This window comes from Aythya fuligula, chromosome 2 (assembly GCF_009819795.1).
Source record: "Aythya fuligula isolate bAytFul2 chromosome 2, bAytFul2.pri, whole genome shotgun sequence".
In the NCBI taxonomy this organism is placed as follows: Eukaryota; Metazoa; Chordata; class Aves; order Anseriformes; family Anatidae; genus Aythya; species Aythya fuligula.
Genome location: NC_045560.1, coordinates 31,303,276 through 31,325,821, shown reverse-complemented (window position 1 = coordinate 31,325,821; position 22,546 = coordinate 31,303,276). Strand labels below are relative to the sequence as shown.

Below are 22,546 nucleotides of genomic sequence, written 5' to 3'. Positions count from 1 at the left end.
TTTCTCTCATTGTTGGCCAAGCAAAGCTGCCGTATTTTCCATTTGCCTCAGGTTATGTTGCAAAAGGTCGGCAGCTCTTGTGTCACAAAGCTGACACCACAGTTTTGTTTCTAGTGAGAACTGTCTAGACGATTCTCTCCATCCACGAGGATGGGGCTAGATCCTAGGTGGCCTAGGGGTTAAGTCCTACTGTAGCTGTGAGGTTACTGGAAGGCTGAGGAGCTTACCCTGTAAGATTCAGGGTTTAACAGCTTTCCATATCTCCTCCTCAGCCCAAAACTTACCAGTCCTGCAGTACAGATGGCACACATGACATCCATGTTTACTGCACCTTGGAATTTCTTTCCAGGGGTCCATTGCACACAGCTTACTAAAAGAAATCTAATGACTTCAGCAGACTGGTACCTACATGTCAGTGCTAGGAGAACTGTGAGTTATCTGTTGGTACAGCCACACAACAATAAGTCACAGCACCTGGCATGTTCCACTTTGAGTAGGTATTTATATGCATACTGACTCACACCATCAGGGCAAAGCAACTCCATTAATTGTTTCAGGGAACGTCAACACACAGGAGAAAACTGGGCTGTGTGTCACGCTAACACACTTAATTTGATTTCTGGAGTTGGATCACACATTTGGTCAGCTTAGAGCCCAAAGAGGGGAATCCAAGACCAATGTGGAACAAATACTGTTTATTTCTGAGCAAGGACAAGTAAAGAAGCAGCAGCTAGTAAAATCTACACTTTTATTTCTAGTACTTCTGTTAAACTCCTACCTGTAAGTATAAATAGTAAACACCCCATAAAACTCATCTGATTTTAGCCTTTGCACATAGTAATGAAGATGCGTATCTTACATAGGTAAGTTGCTTTACCTAATTTAGTGGTGTTACACACATAGCTGATGGCTTGCTAAGCAAGGCTTGTAGGACTAAGCATCCAGTCAACAATATCTGTACAAAGCCAGATATGTTTCTCTTCCCACTATTCAAATATTCCAAGAAGTATTTGTTAATTTGCCCTGCGGTACTAGATGATAAATCTCAATGGATACTCTGTTACAACTCAAATAAAGAGATGTGATCAATCACTACATCAAAAGAACAAGAAAAACAGTGTCTCTCCTCCTTCTGGAAACTCTCTCATCTTTCTACTGTTATTTGGGTTGTTGTAGCTGCAGAAGACTTCAAGGCATTCAATTTTACCATCAAAGACTATGCAAGATCCCAAGTGACTACATTTCTAGGATGACTGATGTTGCTCTTGGGAACCTAAATTCAGATGAAACGACAGTCATAGTAGGAGCTAAACCGATGTGGGAACTTCAAATATGGGAAAGCACCAATACAAAGAGGAAAGGAATTCTGATCAAGCTTAAGATCCATTTTATCACCAAAAAAAGTACTGATTGCTTTTGTCTTATGGTACATTTTTGCAGTCCTGGCTGTGAAGGAGTATCTTTTTGCTCACAGTAAACTTAGTCCTTTTCAGCTGGTAAACTGAAAAGCCTTTCTTTCCATGTCCTGAGTTCAAGTGTCTTGCACTGCGCAATCCTTCATGATTGGATTGAAGAATGATAACCGTTGCAAGGACTCTGATTATTCTGCACTGTGCTTTGTTTTGTTTTTTTTTTTTCCTCCTGAGGTTGCAAGGGCTTTTGTAGCAGTACGTAACTGTGACACTGCAACCTGTCATCACTTAAAAAAAAACACAGTCTGGCTTTCTATGCATTTAGTTCTCTTACCCATAAGCAGAGCATCTGGACTAGAAAGTGCACACTCACTACACAGTGCAAAGGCTCTCAAGTCAGCTCCTGCCTTACTAGCTGAGTAGAAGCTACCCAGCTCCCACAGTCAGCAACAGCATCAAACATTTCACAAGTTCAGAGCTCAGTAGTCCTGCCAGGATCTAAACAGCTCTGTGCAAAGCCAGCACAGGTGCTGCCTCACCATGCTCCCAAAACTTCTTTGCTCCTGGCAAAGACATTGCAAAGACAATTCCAGCAGGCTTACTAGTCAGGTCTAAAAAGACTCAAGTCTCAGCACTTGTTTAATATTGTGCCCTAGGCAAGGAGCCTCTCAGCACGCTGAAAAAGCATAATGCAAAGGCACTCAAGCTACAACCACCTCAGCTTGCCCTGGTTTTCTGCACTGTATGCCTCAGGGGACAGTACAGCATTCAATAATCTGCACCTTATTTTAGCATTACTGTGAATGAAGGAGAAGGTACTACACACAAGATACTGCAATGCATGGTATTGCTATTAGCCCTTAAGACTGAATCTCCTGGATTTAAACAAGTAAGAACTTGGCAGCTCTAGAATGTATTCTGTTGTTTCACAGCAAGCTCTTCCCCTCGTCACCCAGGTACACACCTTTAGATGTTTGAGGGCTTGCTCTGCAACCAGCTCTTCTTTCTTGTTCCATTCCACAGCATTCATTACACAGGTCCACAGGAGACCAATCACTGCTGGCTCCGGCAGCTCGTTTCTTTTCATTTCCTCTTTTACATAAAGCACTACCTGAAGCATGAAATAAAATGCTGTGTTGAGCAACATTTCCAATCAGCCAGTAACAAGTCCATCACCACAGTACAGAAACAACAAGAAACAAATTTAGAACAAGAATAAAAACACTTACCATGTTTTTATTTGGCAACATTACTATTACTTGACTACAAGTTTTCTCCTTCCCATACAAACTAACAGTTAATGCAGGTACATGAACTTCATTCTCATCAAGTCTAACTGAACATAAAAATGTAGTCAATTACATTTACAAATCTATAAGGTGTTTTGTTGCTTTGGCCTTTTGAAGGCACAAAGTGAGTTGATCGATAAATTAAAGTAATTTAAAGAAAAACAGAGGAAATCTTTAGGAGTCTGTACCTGCTCCTCTCTATTTATTCTTTATTTACATCTTTAACTATGATTATATAAACAGAAGTTGTAAAACACTCTTTACCTCCTTAATTGGGCATTCCTGAGAGAGACGTTCTTGTAGCTCTTTTTGAAGTTCTTTACGAGTCCCCAGTGACTGCTGAACTCTAAGGAAATCTGAGAGCTCTTTTAAACCTGCTTCAGTAAAATACTTGGCAAAATGATCCACATTCTGCCTGTTGGCTGGAAACAGTTCCTAAAAAGACAGGAAAGCTCTCTGTTACGTAAATAACAAACAAGGACTCTTGACAAAATGGAATTTATTTATTTATTTATTTATTTTTAAGTCTGTTCAATGGTAATCACCTGTTACCACACCTGTTACTGCTTGTATTAACACTGGAAAAGTCAACACTTCGTTCCCCTTGTTTAGTTAGAGCAGAGAGAAGAAATGATGGTCAGTTATGCAAAAAGCCTAACACCCTTTCTACACATACTAAGGGTACACATTAAGGGCACATACTAGTGAACAGCTGTGAGTGTAAGACTGTGCTCAAAACAGCTGAGCACCTTCCAAGTTCCAAGAGTCTTGTAGGGAAAGTGCAAAGGAATAGATGGTAAAGCCATCATACTCTAAGCACGTTTATCATGCCCTCCCAGTTCTTCCACGCATTTACCTCAGCAATATATACCTGGTACAGGCACCTTGGCCTAAACGTCACTACTCTGCTGTGCAATGATTACCACTGATTCATCCCTTATCAAAAATCACAACATCCACAATGCACACTGTTAACATTAACTCAGAGGCGCTTCTGATTAAAGAAACTGTCAATATATGGTTTTGTCAATCTATGATTTGTCAAAGTCCAGCTACTTAAAAAAATATGTATTTCTTAAAATTTGCTATAGCGTATGCCATGTCTCAGCATGGATTCAGTGGTATTTGCTTACAATGAAACTCTGGTGGAATGGAGAGTACTTCCCCACCCTCCCCCAAAGAGACTCCAGACCCTCAGTATACTTGTTTATCAAAAAGCAGATTAAGAAGAAACTTTCTTCAACTCATCTCTGCTAAGCAACAACATCTGACACTTGATACTTCTTTAATATAGCAGCATAATGAGAGCCAACAGCTGAAAGCTTTAGTCACTGAAGTTTAAAATGGAAATAAGACACAGTTGGCTTTTTTCCCTTCTAATAAATGGTGTAATTAGCCCATTTCCCAGCTTTGTGGCAAATGATTTATGATTTGGACTCTTGAAATCAAATACAAACTGAAGAGATGAAGGGGTGTGGGAGGCTGCTTTGCTTTTGAAAGATTCTAGCTTAATCATAAATTATTGAAGTAGAAACAGGAAATACTGCTGAAATTCTCTAGGCAGTGCTACACAGGATGTAGCACATCTGATCGGATTATCGCAGCAATCTTTTTGAAGATTAAAAAAACTATTGATCTTCAGAAATAAACTGGCAGAGAAAGGCGTATGACATTGTTCCATATTCATATACACTGAACACCTCAGGCCACTGCTACAAACCAAGAACACAGGTTTTGAGTCAAAAGGCTGAAAGCTTTCTCTGCATTGCTACTACTAGTTCTGCTGTCATCACTGCAGGACCATTTATGTTACCCAGATGGCTACTGCTGTGGAAAATTAGCTTACTCTGCTGCCGCCATACTATTCAAACATTGTCGGTTTGGAAAACTATATGCTCATCTTTTGTGATTACACAAACTCTTTATACTTCAATTCTTATTTACAAATGTAAAACATTACAAATAAAAATGAAAACCTTTGTGCACAGTTGCTCGTGGTGTGTTTTGTTAGAAAGAAACATTTAATTAATTCCCAACCCCCATGTATACAGCCTTTCAGGAGGCACTTAACTACAGGAAAAATAGAGACGATGTTGAAACGTGTTATTTAGTGTTCCTCAACCTGTATCAATGCTACACAGCCATAACAAAATTGCTGAGATTCAAATTATTTTAAAAATGCTAAGAGAGTCTGAGGGGGAGTTAACATGCTTAGAGCAAGCTACCACCTGAATTTTATTTTCTTCTTTTCCTCAAGGAGAGATAAGGATTATTGAAAATATATTGTACTTACTAGCAATCTCTTATCAAGGTTGGCTTTTCTTAAAGCAGAGGTAACAGAATTGGCATCTTTCTCTGCCATCCATGCTTTAAAAAGTTTTACAGCAAAAGAGGCTGCAATCCCTGTTTGAGAAAATACACAAAACGTGTTTCAGCAATTTTCAACATGAATTAGAGATGGTTACAAGAATTTAATACGTAATGAAAATACATTTATGACAACAGGACCAAACATGTGAAGCTGAAGTGCACTTTTTTCTTTAATGAGGTATTAACTTTCTGAAGTATGCTACACTGTTTGAAAATCCTTTCATTCTGTTTTAACCATCTATCTTTAACTGTTCAAAGATTTTGCTTGCAATTATTTTTCCTACCTCCCCCATCTACAGACCGAATCTAATGCAAAAGGAAAAATTATGTGTTAAATCAGCTAGGAAACAGAGGCACAAAATAAAGGACAGTCAGAAATAAGAACTTGAAATAAGAAGTATAATCAAAGGGTGTTTTTTTTTTTTTTTTTTTTTTTTTTTTTTTAAGTCCTGGATACGGTTAAATCACTTCACAGCTTCAAGGTAATAGCCATCCTGCTAGAAGGTACTTAGAAGTTGGCAGGCCCAGGCACAAAATACTATTTTGAGCAGAAGAATTCCTTCCTTAAGGCAACTTACTATTTTTTTTTACATTAAATCCAAAATAACTGTGTCCACTACCTGCAGGTTTCCAGCTCTGCTCCAGCTTCTTGGCTGCAAAGAGCCAGATGAAAGTGAGCTGCAGTGTCTCAGAGCTGGAGACTCAGCTCTTTCCTGCTGAAGTGGTCCCTGTTATGTTTCTTCATACTACATTCATGTCAACATTTACAGTACTACTGACGGTGATGATAATATGTAACTGTGTACAGCCAGCCATTATAGTTTTGTGGTTTTCCTTCAAACAGTCCCCAAAGTCTAAGATCTACATGGTTCCTTCTGACAGGAAGTAGCTTAGTCATTCCTAGCCGCTTAATTGATACCCATTCTTTTTATTTCTAGGATACATTGACTAAATGAGTCACCAAACAAAAATGGAAGCAATTATTCCCCAAGCAGCATCAACGTCATTAACATTCGTTACAGATCTTGACTGTTATGACAGTTTCACCAACCTTATTTCAAGAGCTTAATTGTGAGGCATGATCCTTTGAGAAGTACTATATGTAACTATGGATGCATAATGCCATGAAAGAGACCTAAAAATACCACCACTTTGGGCTTGTTTTACATATTGTGCATCATGTTGCAAATGAAACCAGCACGATGCAGGGATCATAAGTGCTATGAGCTGACCAGTCTTGACCAGAACTGACCAAGCCTGTTCAACTAACAGGGGCCCTCTGAATAACACACACCTGTAACTCTGAACCTGCAAACACCATTCAGCCTATTTGAAATGTGCACGTGCATTGCAGAGCTGTGGCTGAACTTGATAAAGTAGTCAGAGGCATTTATAGCTAGAAATCATTATTCACAGCCCACGTGCTCTGTACAATACTTATACAAAGCTGTGACAATATAACCCATTCATATCTGAGGGCAAGCTAATGCAAACAGAATTTATCTACTGCAGCATCGCTATAACCTCTCAGTGAGCAGTGCCTGGTGGCACACACCTCGGAATTTGGCTTGAAGCACGTCTTTTGTTAGATGTCAGTAAGATCCACACTGCACCTTGTTAGGTCACAGGCTTCTTCTTTATAAAAGCAAGCATGGAATAACAAAAACACCAACCAGCTGCAAAAAAAACATGCCTGTAACAGAAAAGCACTCCTCCTCTGACCACTGGAATAGTGACCAAGATCAAATGGAGCTGTCTTTGTCACCAAGCACTGCTCCCATACCTATGTCCTAAATCCTTTTTCAAGCTTTATCTTAAAACAAGTTTTAAGCCAGTAACCTGTATCAGAAGGAGACTGTTCCAAGGCTTCACTACCTTCATGTTTTAAAACTTCTAATTTACAGTCTGAATTCATTACTGGTCAGTTGCTATGCTCTATTCCTGTCTGCCACAGTCTTTTCCATCAAAATAGCTTGTCTTTTTCTTTTTTCCCCCCTATCAACTCTATTGGCATAGAGCAACTTCAGCCATTTATTTTATTGATTATCTCCATTAGCTGTTCTTTGTATTTGCATTCGTTTTCCAACATGACTGACGATAAGGCTTCACCGGTACCATGAACATTTTTCTCCTTCTCTGCTAGAAATGTCAGACATCCCCAGAATACATTTTTTCCCATTTATATATGTCACACTAGAAGTAATGACAACACTGAAAAGGGGTAATCCTAAAATTTATATTTGCCCTCAAACTTGACAGATCATCAATCAGTACAAACTACCCTTACCTTCCTTATAGCCAATCTTTTCTTTGCCCATGTTACAATTCTCATTTTTATCCAACAACTCCATCAGCTCAACTAATTGTTTCATCATGTATCTTACAAAAGTTTATCTTACCTTTCCTTAAATTATGGAAAAAAAATTGCTGGAGGCAATCAGCTATATTCTTATATAATCTACCTGCTTTAAGCCTTGATCCTTTTTCTGTTTCATTTGTATATGCATCTGTAATCATTCTTCCATAAAACATCTTTTCCAGAACACTGACTGAACAACCTTTTCCTCAAATGGTGATATGGATACATTTTGTGTGTATATATACACGAGTATGTGTGTGTATATATAGATAGATACATATACACACACACACACACACAGACACACACACACACACAAATACACCAAGAAACAAAACTGGAAGTAAGGTCCTGACAAAAGTTTAGAGCTCTCAAAAACAAACTGATGATACGAATTGAATTTGTTCTAGCACTTGTACATAACAATTGCACTCTTGAGATGTTAAATTAAAAAAAAAAGTTGATTAGACAAATCTGAGTTTTCAGATGCCTCTTGTGTTGCCCTAAGAACAGAATTTGATTTAAAAACATTGCAGTTCCCTAAAACAGGGATTATTACTTCTGTTTGAATTTTCTCCTAAATTCTGATCCTGAAAAGTTGCGGCTGATGACAGAGCAAAACTGCAGCTGTGGCTTTTATTTCTGCAGCATTTAGAAAACAAATGCATGCTGCAAACAATGTGCAGTTAGAATACTTTTTTAAATAAATCAAAGTTAACACATTTTGGCTAATACGTAGCTTAAAAAAAGCAGACCTCTCCCCCTGCCCCCGGCAAACAAACAAACAAAAAACACTAAAACCCCTGTCACAAAAAAGCATTAATGCCTCAAGATTGGAAGAGCTGTTACCCATCATATGGTAAAGATGAGTCCATGGGAAAAACACAGCAAATACTCATTACTCGTATGCAGTCAAGACTGATGACTTGAATTATTTTGTTCCCTTCTGCAATACCCACTTGGTCTGTATATGCTATGTCCCAGTTCACGTTTACTTGCACACGATATTGGCAAAACTTGCCAAAATATTACTAGGCATATCTCAGGAAAAGATGTCACACTTCACACACGTATAGTATCACAAGAATCCAGACATACTACATTTTTGCTGTATAATATACAAAAAAAACTAAGTGTTTTAATTTTTTTTATTTATTTTTATTTTGTTGGTATTCTCCTAACTTTTTACTGCCTTGTTAGATTTCAGAAAGTGCATTGGCCTTTCCTGTCTGTATATGCTTCTGCTTTAAAATTCTGCTTTCTGTTTAACAGTTTTTACAGACTTCCATCGTATAAAATACGTTGCAGTAAAATACATCTCCTATTAAAGCTAATGTAAGGAAAAAGGTCATTTAGAAAGTTACCTTCTTTGACTATATTGTCAGTGAAGAGGCTTGTTAAAATGGTAGCAGGAAGAGTCCCATTGGCTAACAGGATCCCAGAGAGCATCGCCAACTTTGTCTGCTCTGTTTCAGTGAAGGCTTTAAGAAACAGCAGGAGCTGTGGGCCAGACAAGAAATACAGATACATTTGAGCCATAGACAGTGGTAACAGAGATAAAGAATTAAGCTATCTATTAATATTCATTTCTCAACAAGTCCTGCTGTAATTAGTAGCACTCATATCAAAATCAAAAGTGCCATTTCAGTGATCACTAACAATTTCACTTTCCATAGGGATACAAGCATGTGGAATACTGCTTTACTCAGACAGACAAGGTCTGTCATATTCTTCAAAAAAGCATGCAAGTGTTAAAAAAAAAAAAAAAAAAAAAAACACTCATTAAAGGCTTAACACCCACAGAAATTAACGGGAGTTGTTCAGGAACACAGACTTGATTGCAACAGGCTGACAGAAGCCTGCCCATTCACATCACCAAATTTTGGACCAAGACCCACACAACTGCCGTTCCTTTTCTAGCTAACAAAAACTATTACTCATGCAAACAATGATAAGATGAGAAAGTTCTCTGTTTTCCTTTTGAGGAAGGAAACCCAGCACAATTATTCCAGATTTTCTATTGGCTAAAGTTAGAATTTTCAAGTTCAGACCTTCTTGGTGGAGCTGATAAAAGACAGGACCACAAGTTGCTCTAAGACCCGGCTATTCCCACTCCTAATTAAAACATCTTGAGGAAAAAATACAATTTCACTACGCCTTAAGTGCTAAAAGGTAAATAATTAGATATTCTAAAGTATAATTTTAAAGTCTAAGTTTTATGTGTATTTTAAATTTCATTTCAAGGTATGACTTGGAAAGTATATTAAAGCATTATAGCTCTTTTCCTTTTTAGCAAGAAAAAAGTTGTGCAAAATAAGATTTTCTCACTAGCATTATCATTAACAATGTCTTCTTAACATGTTGTTAGCGAGCACATTATGGGTGATGGAAAATGGAAAGCTAGACAGCAAAGGACTGGGGGAAAGGAAAAAAAGGCTGCAGGCATGAATTTCTGGACTTAAAGAGGAAGTTCCATTTCCAGCTACCAGCACTTGATTCAAGTGCCTCCTGTGGTCATCACCTTTACTTCCTTCTCCAAATGAGCACCAGATGCAATCAAAGCAGACCAGCTCATTCTAATGAAAAATTTGCACTCAGTTTCCAGATGAAGTATATTTCATAATTAGCAATACCTACAAAGGGATAGGACAGCAGATACGCCCCTGTACTTGTTTATTCCCATGGATAGTGAGAGCTCTTCTCCAAGATACCCAATAATCTTAGCAGTAACTGTAAAGATTTCTAAGTATAATATTAAAAAAAAAATCCAGATAACAAATTAAGTTATTGAAAGACATGCGAAGTTTTATGAATACCTCTGATCTGTATCCGCAAACAAAACCAGAAAAAAACCTTTTCATTCATACAGTAGTACTTACATAACATCAGCTTTAAATTACAGCTTACACAAGCCTGAATGATTCAGCCACAGACATATCATTTGGCGTTTTAGTGGGCTCCAGACAAATGATTGCAATATGCAGTTATAGCTCAAAAGAAAAAATATCTAAACTATAAAATCTCAAGGTGTCATTTTATTTCAACAAACTGTGACTCAACTAAAAAAATGGATGAAAATTTGGGATGCAGATGAATGCATTTATTATTTCTAAATACATAGACGAGAGACAAATGTTAGGCTTTATTTCCGAATGTAGCAACTGGTATATACAATGGAGCAGGTAAAATAAGTCCAGTGTCACCTTTAATGTAAAGACAAGTCATTTTTACAGAATTTTAATATAAACCTAATATAAAGCCTGATTGGAAGCTTAGGGATTTTAAAGGTTGTGTAAGAAATACTTAATCAACAATATTGTAACAAAAGGAAGTCTGTATGAGAAAAAAAATTTGAATTAGACCTTGTGCTCTTTACTGTAAGTACTGAGACAAAGATTGCTAATAAAAATGAAACAGATTTACATTTCTGTGTAGCCTACTTAATGTTCATTCCTTCTGCACCCAGACAAGCAATGGATACAGATTTTGAGTAGAAAGTGGTCATGTTGACTACTTGAATGCCATAGACCAAGTCTTGACTTATTTCTGAGGCCTAACCTGCACTGTGTTTTGTTAGTAATTAGTAGACCATGAACAGAGTTGTAGCCATTTATGTCAGATTGCAGTCATGAAAGCAACAGCACCAGTAAATCCAGCTGTAAAGTGAGAGTTATGCAGCCCAAGGTGCAAAAGGACCCTATGAGAAGGATCCAAACATTTATCAACTCTAGTTTTGAGAAATCTGTAACTGTTCAGATGTTTTAGAAGGTCTGAAATCATGCACCTATGAAGTTCACAGCCTCCTCCTCTTCCCCTCTTTGTTGAAAGATGCTTCTTGCAAGTCTCTTTTAATATGAACTACGATGTTCTCGAGCCCCCATGGCTGTATCTTTTCAGCAGGAACCAGGTCATCTATATGTCCCTCGATGCTTGAAGTATTGCTGGTGCTAGTAGCATAATTTGTTTTATGATTTGCAAAAAGCATCTCTAACAAACTAGTACATGCCATTTTCTGCTGTTAGGATATTATTCTACTTTCAAGTAATTTAGGAGGAGACTGGGTGATTGGAAGAATCAAAACCTTTAATTAACCCCCCTTAGAAACTATCAAAAAGAACAGAATGTTCAGTTCAATGCTGTTGTTTCTGATTTTTATTGCTGATTGCTTTAAGAGCTCTTCTTTTACCATCACTATTACAAACCTCTGCAGGGAAGTCACAAAACGTCCAAGTTATTTCAGAACAGTATGAAAACACCCACAAAAAGTTCCAAGCTGATTCTTCCCTGCTGTTAGTCAAGTGCTAGCATTACTGCTTTTGTTACAGATGCAGACTGATTCGAGGCATAAAATGCACAACTCTGGCCCACAATTTTGTATTTCTAGCATAGTTATAAGAACTCCCACCTATTCTGGTGGGAGTTTAGAATACCTAATAAGCACAAGACCAGACCTAATGTTCTGTTCCGTGCTATTTTTGTCTGCTACAAAAAAGCCTTTCAGTCACAAGTTCTAGGTATATAATACATACACAAGTAAAGACATGCATGTAAAAAAAAAAAAAAAGAATAAAATAAAACAGTGTTTCTACTCTTCTATTGCCATCTGGAGATCTTAACAGTGAAAATTAAGGAATTCTATCCACGCAGGGAGTGAGATGTCTTTTTATATCTTCACTATCTGAAGTAGCCTGTTGCTTTTGTATTTGCTAATCTGTTACAACTGTAGGCAGCACTGAACTGTCACCAGTTTAAATTGTCATATTTGGTCTCAAAATGCTAGTCAGACATTTAGGACACAGGCAGCTAGTAACACTGCACACTTGATCAGCTGACCTGTGCAGAAGTACTTACATAAGAAAGATGAACACAGATTTGGAACCGAGAGTTTTACAAAAGTTATTGCAAAACACTGTCACAGGTCTATACAGGAACACTGAGCAGTACTCATATGAATTTAAGCTGACCATATTAGAAATCACCAGGTGAGAATTGCACTTAAACATCTTCACCTTCTGTTGAAATTGCTTGTACAAGATAATTAAGACATAAAAATTCAGATGTACAGTTTACTTATGTTACTGGAAGAAAGAATAATTTTGAGGGATAAGAATTAAGAAAAAATAGTTTAAAGCTAGAAGCTTTTCAATAAAAGGGAAAGGTGCTGGGAAATAACAACAACCTGAAGATAAAATTATGAACTAGAAGACAAAGCAAATACTTGTATGAATACTGCCATCTAAGACAAACTCTCTTGAAAGAGAAGTCCCACTGACACCATCTGCTTCCTTACAATGAAACTGCTGGTATTGCCTTGTGTTGTTTTGCTTTGTTTTTTTAAAGCGTGACTTTTTCTGTGAGAAGAGCTGGTTTTCCCCCAAGTACTTTAACTGCCTAATGATACTGCCAGAAAAAAAAAAAAAAGTGAAACATTTAGGAGTCACTCTTTTCTAACCGCTGCCAAACTGCAGTAACCTTTGAACTACTGAACCTTGCAGAAACATCTTCTAGAAATATTAATGCATCTATCAATCTATCATGTCACTCTCTTTACAGGCAGCTACTCTCATCATTACTGCCCACAGTGATTAAAGCATTGAATAAGTAAAAATCCAGCAGCATTGTCAGAAGACAGACGTTTGAAGTATGGGTTCACAAAAACAGAAGATGACAAGCAGAAGGCAACACAGAGTCCTCAAGTGTTTTAAGGCAATGACAGCGCACATGCAACACAAACCCAGATCTGGGCAACAACCTTTCCAGTTTTTAATTCTGTAATATGGGGTATTAAAGGACTCTTCCTCACTGCCAGATAAACTGCATATACTGACAAAGAGCATGCTGGTACTCATGCTTAAAGTCCAGGTCCTCAGGAGTCACACTAAGACTTGCAGAAGAGCACAGAGCTCAGGGTAGCAATGGAAGGGCAGGTGGAAAAATTACTCCCAACCTAGGACCAGTGTGAAAACTTACTCCTGCGATTTGTTATGCAAGATGTAATTGGATGCTGAAAACCATGCAAACAATCTGTACATAAAATTGAAATTTGTAATCTGCAAGCTGAACAAGCTCACTCTGAGCCCCACGCTGCCATAGGTAGGATGCTCCCAACATCTTTAAAAAAGATTTCAGGACTCCAGCCAAACTGTACCTACAATTCCTGCTTTGTCTCAAGCTAGCATTGGTTAATCTTCAGATTAGAGGCATTTGTTCCTCAGCTGAGGAGGAAAATTGTTATATATTGACCATGGTTTCATCCAGTCACTACTGTGAAAAGTGAATTCTTAGAAACTTAAACGATTCAAAAGCCAGCAAGTTACAAGAGAGGGAGGAGGCGGTTTGGATTGACACGGCATTTGTTTAATATGCTGAACACTCTCTGAAACTTGAATGCTGTGAGTCAGCGTTTCTCATGTCAATGATTATAGTAATTAAGAGCAAGAACATTAGATTTGTGTGGGGAAGCGAGGTAAATTTAGGTCTTTAGAATGATGTATTGAGCAATCAGAATCAGTTAATAGGCATGCTGGCCACAAGTGCAAAAATAATTTCCAATGTGAACAAGAATGTACAAAAATAAGTGCCAAATTCATTCAGCCACAGGAGGTGGTGGTGAGGCATCACACTCCAGATTTATCCTCACTTGACCCCTGCAGCAGTCGTTCTAGTGCTCAGATGATATGAAAATACATTTTTCCTTTTAACACACTTGACATTTAGTCACATAGGTCATTAGTCATATTGGCAAAATTGACATTTTGCCAATATCAGCAGGCCTGTTAACTTACAGCACAGCACAGAGTTTATCATTTATTCAGGCCATTTAGAAAATAAAATGGTGTTTACATCTGCTACTAGGAGCTCAAAATACTCACATATATTTCTTCCAAAAAATTCTCAGGAAACAGGAGAGACATAGGTAGAATTCAATACCACAAAACAGTACCCACATCTACTGGAATATAACAGGCAAGTCCTGAAATCCCTAACAGTGTGGTGATGACTTTTCTTGCACATATCTATGGCCTCAAATACTAAAATTTGTGGTTAGGACTCATTCAGCAACTCAGGAGCAATTTAATACTCATAGATCAAGTGCTATTTTGCACAGCACATCTGCATTTATTCTATGTGAAAAACAAACAAACAAACAAAAAAAACACAACGCACCACAAAATAAAATAAAATAAAATAAAACACAAATATACTGTTCTATTAGCAGGACAGTAAGCCTTTCTCCAAGAACTATACCTCAAAGCACACAGAAATCCTGTGCGGAAAAGCCTAGAATATGAAGGTGAGTTTGGTCAAAGCAACTAAAGGAAGCATAAATTCAGAACAACTCCAGAGCAAGTGCTGCCAGCAGCATTCCCACGGAGCTAAAGTTGCAGAGTAAAGCCACCACCCCTGCCAACCGTAGATTCCATCCTCTTTTCCATGAGAGCTAAATAACATACACAACAGAGCAGCATTTACATACAAAATTACATTAGACAGGGTAAAAAGAAAACAAAAAAACCCTTAAGGATACCACCACCACCATTACCTTTTTGATTTCATCTTCAAATGCTTTCTCCAGATATTTGTATCTCCTGATAAGTTTGTTGAAGACCTAAAGATAAATACAGGTTAATTTAAAGAAAACAGTAAAAAATTTAGCAAAAGCTTTTACAAAAAAAGGCAAAGAGAAACAAAACCAACACTACTGAATCCAAAAAGAATGTCCATGGCTAAATTGTGATGAAACTATTTTTTTCATTTGAATGTTTTCACAACAGGAAAGAAAATGTAGGAAGCATAGGTGGCTTCTTACACACTATAGTTCTGCTATCTGCTTTTTCTTTAGACAGTGATATAGACATTGTTTCCAGGAAATAAGCAGCCAGCAGTATATTTCTGCCATCATCTGCTGCACTGCCCATCTCATGACTTATTATGAAACATCCTGTTCTCTGTTAGTTTGTTCAGAACTGGAAAACGTGAATTCTGCAATTCTTGATTTATAAAGCAACACTTGAACCAGAGAATTTACTACAGTTTGAGAGTTTTCATCTTCTTTCTATGTCTCAACATTTTATTCTCACTCTCCTTTACACCCCAACCATAGATCAAAAGCAGGGAAAAGGGGGAGGAAGAAGAGGTTAACAGATACAGGCAATTTGCACTCTGCCCCCTTCCTTTGATAATGCAGCTGTTTGGGGAAGCTGTCAGGTGTAAATCAATGGAGTGAGGCAGTAAAGAAGCACTGCTGGTCATCCTTCAGTACAGGCAGGATCTTTATCAATCCACTACCACAAATGCTTACAATAAGACTCGCTGCTGTCAGGGTAAGAGGAAGAACAATTTACAAAACTTTAATAAAAAATTATGATCTTGGAAATGCTTGATCTCTAGTTTTCACTATTTGTTTCCCACCTTGTGACCCCAGATTATGAAAGCAGAAGCAGCACAGGTGCAGACTGCATTCTGATAGAAGTGAGAGATAAATTAAATAAGCAAATAACTGCCCTTACTACAGAACAAAGGGCACAGAACATATAACTCGCTGTCACAGGCAAAAAGATTTACATGGGGGAAAAAAATGACATTATTATCAGGCTGGATGGGGGAGGTAAAGGAGGAAATGACGTTCAAATGAAGTTTCAATTCATTTTTCAGAGAATGTAAAAGCATCCTAAATGGTAGTATTTTGACACTGAACAAGTAAAACGGAAATGAACAAGTAGTGACCATGCGAAATGCAAAGACATACAGAAGTCTAATAAAGTAAGATGTGAAAGAGAAAAAATGTTAGCTAGAATTTTGTTCATATTTCTATATAAAATGTGTACATTGATAAGTCACAGAATGGGCAGGGTTGGAAGGAACCTCCGAAGATCATCTAGTCCAACCCCCCTGCCAAGCAGGATCACCTAGTTTTTACTTAGTCTTCAACATACCAGTAATAACCAATTAATTAAAAAGATGAACATTACTTAATTAACAATATATTTTTGACATATGTTTCAACGATGCTTCATTTTTTTATGCAATCCTACACATATTCAGAATTGCAGTGACTTAGAACTTACAATACAATTCTTACTATATTATCTCATGTAATAATTATGTTAAGGAGTCATGCAACGTTAGCTTCTCTTCAATAATGTTTCTGGCTTCATCGCTTATTTGTCTTCATTTCCTTTCACAGGCCTATTTGTGCAAGCCATATTATTCTTGTAAAAAGAAACTGTACAGCACGTATGTAAAAGCAATGAAAGCTCTTCAAGAGCTTTTCTTCAATATGAGTCTGATTCCTAACTAGCTAAACAACCAAAGGTTGGAGGCCTGAGCTTTATATTTTTGTCATTCATAGAACCATAGAATCATAGAATGGCTTGGGTTGGAAGGGACCTTAAAGATCGCCTGATCCCAACCCCCTGCCCACTAGATAAGGATGGTCAGGGCCTTGTCCAACTTGGTCTTGAACATCTCCAGGGATGGGGCATTGGGCAACCTGTTCCGGTGCCCCACCACCCTCTGAGTAAAGAATTTCCTCCTAACCTCTGATTTAAATCTCCTCTTTTACTTTAAAGCCATTCCCCTTTGTCCTGCCATTGTCTGCCTGAGCAAAGAGTCACTCTCCATCTTTTTTTATTTTAATACTTAAAGTATGGAAAAGCTCCAGTGAGCTCCCCTGGAGCTTTCTCTTCTTCAGGCTTAACATCCCCAGCTCTCTCAGCCTTTCTTCATAGGAGAGGTGCTCCAGCCCTCTGATTAACTTTGTTGCCCTCCTCTGGACCCAATCTAACAAAGTGACATCCTTGCTGTGCAACATCCTTCCGATTTTTCTAAAAATATGTTTACGCAAATCTTTAAGGTTTAGAAAAGGCCAACAAAAATAACAGGGATGGTGTCCTAAAATATACTGAACCCAAGTGTAGACTGAAAAAAGTAAAACTGCTTTCTGTAAAAGAAAGAGTTGACAGCTGTGATCAGATAATCATAGACATCTTATTTTGTTACCTGAAATTTATTGGTTAGGGCAGCTTAGTGGTTAACCATTTTTCAATTACCCTACATTTGGGGTAAATAGTGGGCAGTCTATAGGTGTTCTACTATAATCGGTTTTGATTCATAAATGGAAAACAACAAGCCCTTTATTATCCCAACCTGAGCATAATTTCGGATGGCATCATGATCTTCTTCTGCAAAAAATACACAGTGGCTGGTCATCTTGGTCTTGTCATTGTCGTCTATGCGTGTGCCTCCAGGAGCTAAAACAAACAAAAGAAAAACACAATAAGATTTAGTAAATTTTATATTAGCACCACTGAAGTATAAGGTAGGAGTGAAAACTGGCAATGGAGAAAAGAGTGTAGACGGGGAAACTGACAAGCTTTATGAAGTTGTAGTGGCACCCAACAGAAAGGACAGCTGGCCGGTAACACTGCATCTGAGATCACAGACCTCAAAGGACAAAGAAAATCAGGTCACATTAAGGAATCTTAGCTGCTTTTGGGAGCATGGAGTGGGTTCAAATAAGAATGGGTTGCAGCATAACTTTTGTGCTTATTTTAACTACTACTTTAAACACCACAATAATGTAAATCATTTCCAAAGATAAAAGTATTAGAGCTCTGCTGCTAATTTGAGGACTCGGAACATCCTCCCAACCCCATGTAAACATTTAAAACACTGACACAAAAGACTTCTCCTGGCTTACTTTGTTCAGAGCTGTTTTTTTTTCTAGAACTTCCACCAGCTTTTGTTTCCTGCATTACCTTAAGACTTACAAAAATATCTTTTCTTCTTGCCAAAGAAAAGGAAGCTAGAATCAAACTAAAGTAAAGTAAATAGAAAGAAGAGCCCACATTCAAAATACAGAGGTAGGCAAAAGGTGTCTTCTCCCATGCTGCCACTAACACCCAGGAGAAACTCCCCATAAACATCCATAAAGCACTCCTCGCTGTCCTTCAGTTCTTTCAGCTAGCCTGTGTTGCAAGGTCTACAAAGAAAACTTTGCAACAGCTAATAACTTGTAGTGTTGTATGATAACTTTTCAGACTAGTAAGTTCCTGTTTCCCCTAGCTGGCATCTCATTTTGTTTGCTGTTGCATTTGTATGCTGTTTCATCTTTGATTGAGGGCTTCTCAAAACAGTACCCATATTTTTTTTTTGTATTTACAGAATGCCAAGGTCAAGTCTCTAGGTATTATAGCACTACAAACAATAAAATATTGTATGATACTAGATCCAAAAAGTAGCTAGATAAGCATAATTGAAATACAGTTTATAATTTCCACTTTGTAAAAGAAGACAGCATCTTAAAAGAAGCAAGGCTAATCCTCAAAATTTTGCATTCAGTACAATGCAAGGGTAATCCTCAAAATTTTGCATTGGGTACACTTCAACTTACCTAGCATGCTGCCAGCTACCAAAATATCAAAGAGTGTGTCAGCATAGCGGCGATAATCAAGCCGTGAGCCTGTTGCATCCAGAAACTTGGCTATAGCCTCCAGGTCATTCCCAGCTTCATTGAGGCCTTGGACAATAGTATCCCTGAAGACGGTGGGTTCAAATTTCTCTTTTTCATCTGGAACAGACAGGAAGAAGAAAAAAAGAGAGGTTGACAGTTTTAAAATCCTGTATCCACCAGCAATTCAAATGACCATGGCACCTGAATACATTCTGCCCATTCTGATCAACATACTGTACAAAGGTCTGTTTGGTTGGCTTTTGTTGCCTCTGGAAATTTTGCTGTGTTTACCCTCACTTCACGCTCCTCTTCACCCCCCAAATACCATGCAAACAAACAGAGATGAATAAATAAAAGGGGGGACAAGCAAATACTGAAATGGCTTTCAAACTTCATACTCTTCGCTTCTTGAAGATATTAAATAATGTGCATAACACTACACATTTTTAAATGATAGCAGGATAAAGGATATGTCAGTTTTGTGTAAATAATTTCACTGTAGGAATACTTCATTTTTCACTTCTTGATATTTTTATTTAAATAATTGTGGTTGCATATCTGAAATGTTTTCAAAGAGACAAGCCTTCAGGAAAAGAGATCAAGATATTCATAAAAATAGCTTTTCTGTAAATATTTAGTTCTCTGCAACATGGTGTAACCAAAAATTTATCTTTCATTTACAGACCTGAGCAGCAATAAGAACACAGAAATGCGGCACTAACACCACATTTTCTACAGATGTCCCTGGTTGAACTAAATTAGGATACAGTCTGACCCCAACACAAACACATCCCTATGCCAAGGCCATTAGTCACAACAGACACAGCCGCAAACTCCAGATAAATCTAGGCAGGTTTTACACATGCCTCCTGCTGCTTTTTCTTGCAGACAGATAATACCTTATAACTTGCTTTGTACAAGTCTGACTTTACACAAGGGCACGGGTGAAGTGCTTGTTGCCATCAAGATAACTTTGAACTTCAGAAACACATCTGGGAACAGTTCTGTGACACTCCAAAGAAAAAAAAAGAGAACCTATTTTGTTACCACTTGCTAACATCAATGTTGATAAAAAAAAAAAGGCAACAAACCTGCTCATATCATATCCCAAAGACAAATCCAGAGGTTTTAGTTACTGATACAAATGACCATTGGTAAAATTCCCATCTAAATAAGCATGCACTGCTGTAGTCTGAAAGGTGCCAGCTGCAGCTGTGGCAGGCTTTCTGGAGAGGAGGTTCTCCACGTTACCCATCCTCTGGCTGCAGGTTTCCTTGCTCTGGGACTTGCAGCACAGAAAAAGCAATGCTATCCCAAACACAAGTTTGGACCTTGAATCCTAATTGCCTTTCTTCCTCCTGCCTTTGGGCAATTAACTAACTTTGAAGCTAAATGCCCACTCCTATCAGCTTTAACACTTGCAGTACTGAAACATTTATAGCTCTCCTTGTTTCCCCACATGCACTTGTGGTTGACTTGTTCTACCACCTCCAGCACATCACCTGGATGTTCTCCCCTCCTTCAACACATCCTTTCTAATCATCCAATTTTCAACAATTCCCTGCTACTATGCCCAGCTTTTAGTGGCTTGTTGACTCTATTTCCTACCTCCAAGTGGCTTGCAGCCCCATCCTCCAAACAGAAGAGCTGAGGCCTACTCAACCCCACTGAGCAACTGCCTCATGTAGCTGTCATGGGGGGTAGCCCACGGTGGGCAACCTAAGGAGGGTCCAGCATGGAAACAGAAGGACATGCCTACAGAAAACACCACCACAATCCCACCTGAGCTCAGGTGCAACTCTACCTTGAAGCATTAAAGCAAGAAGCCAACCAACCCACAAACAAGCAAGCCTTTTGCTTAAATGTAAGTAATTCAGCACGCGTGCTTCAGCCAGTTTGACTTGTGCAGATGAAACACTGCTCCACCCATAAATAAATATCTAAGAATAATTACCACATAAGTATGCACTATTTATACAGTAAAAAAGAATGTCTGGTAACTCAGTAACCAGAAAGATGACAGACTTCTGTCTTAAGAGAGAAGTAAAAACAACAATAATATAAAAACATCTTATTTTAACTTTTTCACTGTATTTTGTCTAAAATTTAAGATAGTTCTTCTTTACAATGAGGGTGAGCGCTGGAAAAGGCTGCCCAGAAGAAAGGTTGTGGGAGCATCCCTCTCTGGAAATATTCAAGACCCACCTGGACACTTTCCTGCTCAACCTGCTGTAGGGAACCTGCTTTTAGCAGGGGGGTTGGACTTGATGATCTCCAGAGGTCCCTTCCAGCCCCTACAATCCTGTGATATTCATGTTTAAACTTCAAGGTGTTATGTACTTTGTATCATGTGTATACAGTCCTCAGTACAAACACAAACACCACCGTTAACATTTCATAGCTATTCTAAACAGGTTTTTCTCCTGCCCCAGAAGTTCTCATGTCATTTGGAGCACCCTCCTATTTACTTGTCTATCATAATCTAAAAATTTATGCAGGAAGAGGTGGTGAACTCACTGCATAAAAAATGATTTATAATTTTTTTTCAACATTTCCTACCAAACTAATGTACTGGGGAGGAATATGCTGATGTCGTACAGCACAGTGAGTAAGAAGCCATCATCAAGAAGTGGTAACAGTATGTTGAGCTGTCAAGTACATAATTACTGAACAAGCACAGTTTCAATCACAGGCTAATGGAGGCAGGTGTAGCTTGCAGATGTGATGCATGCAATTTCCAATGCAGCAGCACTACACACAGCTTTTCATTTTCATCATGTTCCTGGATCCTTATTTCCTTTCTTTTGCTCGTAAGGAAATCAAAATACATTTGTACCTCCCTCCGTAAGAATAACAAACACGCCCTGTTTGGCACCTCTTCTGACTTCACATTAATATAAAGGTGTTAATATTGACATTATTATATAATTCTCTTCATGAAACAAGGTACATATGCATTGTTTGCTCTGCTTAGTTTCTTTTTAACATGACACTTACCTTTTCTTTGGAACTAACCGAACTATTTACCCAGATTGCCAAAAAACTGACATGGAACTGTGAGCTGCTTCCTTGCCCTGGAGGTTATTCCCTTTACAACATCAGGTTTCTTCCTTCACATCTTTTAAACTGATTTTAATACCTGCCACTATATACACTGGAGGCAAGGTTTATACCCTTTATTAGGTCAACTTAATAGAACTGGAAGGAGGGGGATTTACAAGCTCCTTCTTCAGATCATAGTTTTCCTTTCAAAATTTTAGTCACGAAAAACACTTTCAAACTTTAATGGAAAAAACAATGTTGTCTTTTTCCCTTTCTGCTTTCTGAAAGATCAAAAACTGGTCACGTTTGCAGTCAGCTGATCAGCCACAGAACTCATATGAACAAGTATTTTCATTAGATGCCTGACTGCTGCATCACACCTCACTGGCTCCTGAGGTTACAGTGGTTTGGTAGAAGCTGCAGAAGGGGAAAAACAGTATCCTGAGAAACAAATCAACTGGCAAGAAGTATCAACTCTCACCCTACCAGCTCCCTCCTGTGCATTTCAGCCCCTCCTAATGACCTTCCGGTTCCACACAACAGAGTAGTCTCTGAAATGTCACGGTCAAACCACACTCACTGCGCTCATTCATATCTGTGTACAATTTAACAACTCCTT

General features: G+C 38.2%; 1 protein-coding gene across 1 annotated transcript in view; it reads right to left on the bottom strand.

Moving 5' to 3' along the window:
• Positions 1 to 22,546, bottom strand: part of BZW2 (basic leucine zipper and W2 domains 2) — a 55,528-nt gene that overhangs the window by 10,708 nt on the left and 22,274 nt on the right. The window contains exons 3-9 of the mRNA XM_032181855.1: positions 18,826 to 19,002; positions 17,580 to 17,683; positions 14,974 to 15,039; positions 8,795 to 8,930; positions 4,995 to 5,104; positions 2,966 to 3,136; positions 2,377 to 2,523 (exon numbers count right to left, since the gene is read on the bottom strand). Of these exons, the coding sequence (XP_032037746.1) occupies positions 2,377 to 2,523; positions 2,966 to 3,136; positions 4,995 to 5,104; positions 8,795 to 8,930; positions 14,974 to 15,039; positions 17,580 to 17,683; positions 18,826 to 19,002 (911 nt within the window). The remainder of the gene's footprint in view (positions 1 to 2,376; positions 2,524 to 2,965; positions 3,137 to 4,994; positions 5,105 to 8,794; positions 8,931 to 14,973; positions 15,040 to 17,579; positions 17,684 to 18,825; positions 19,003 to 22,546) is intronic.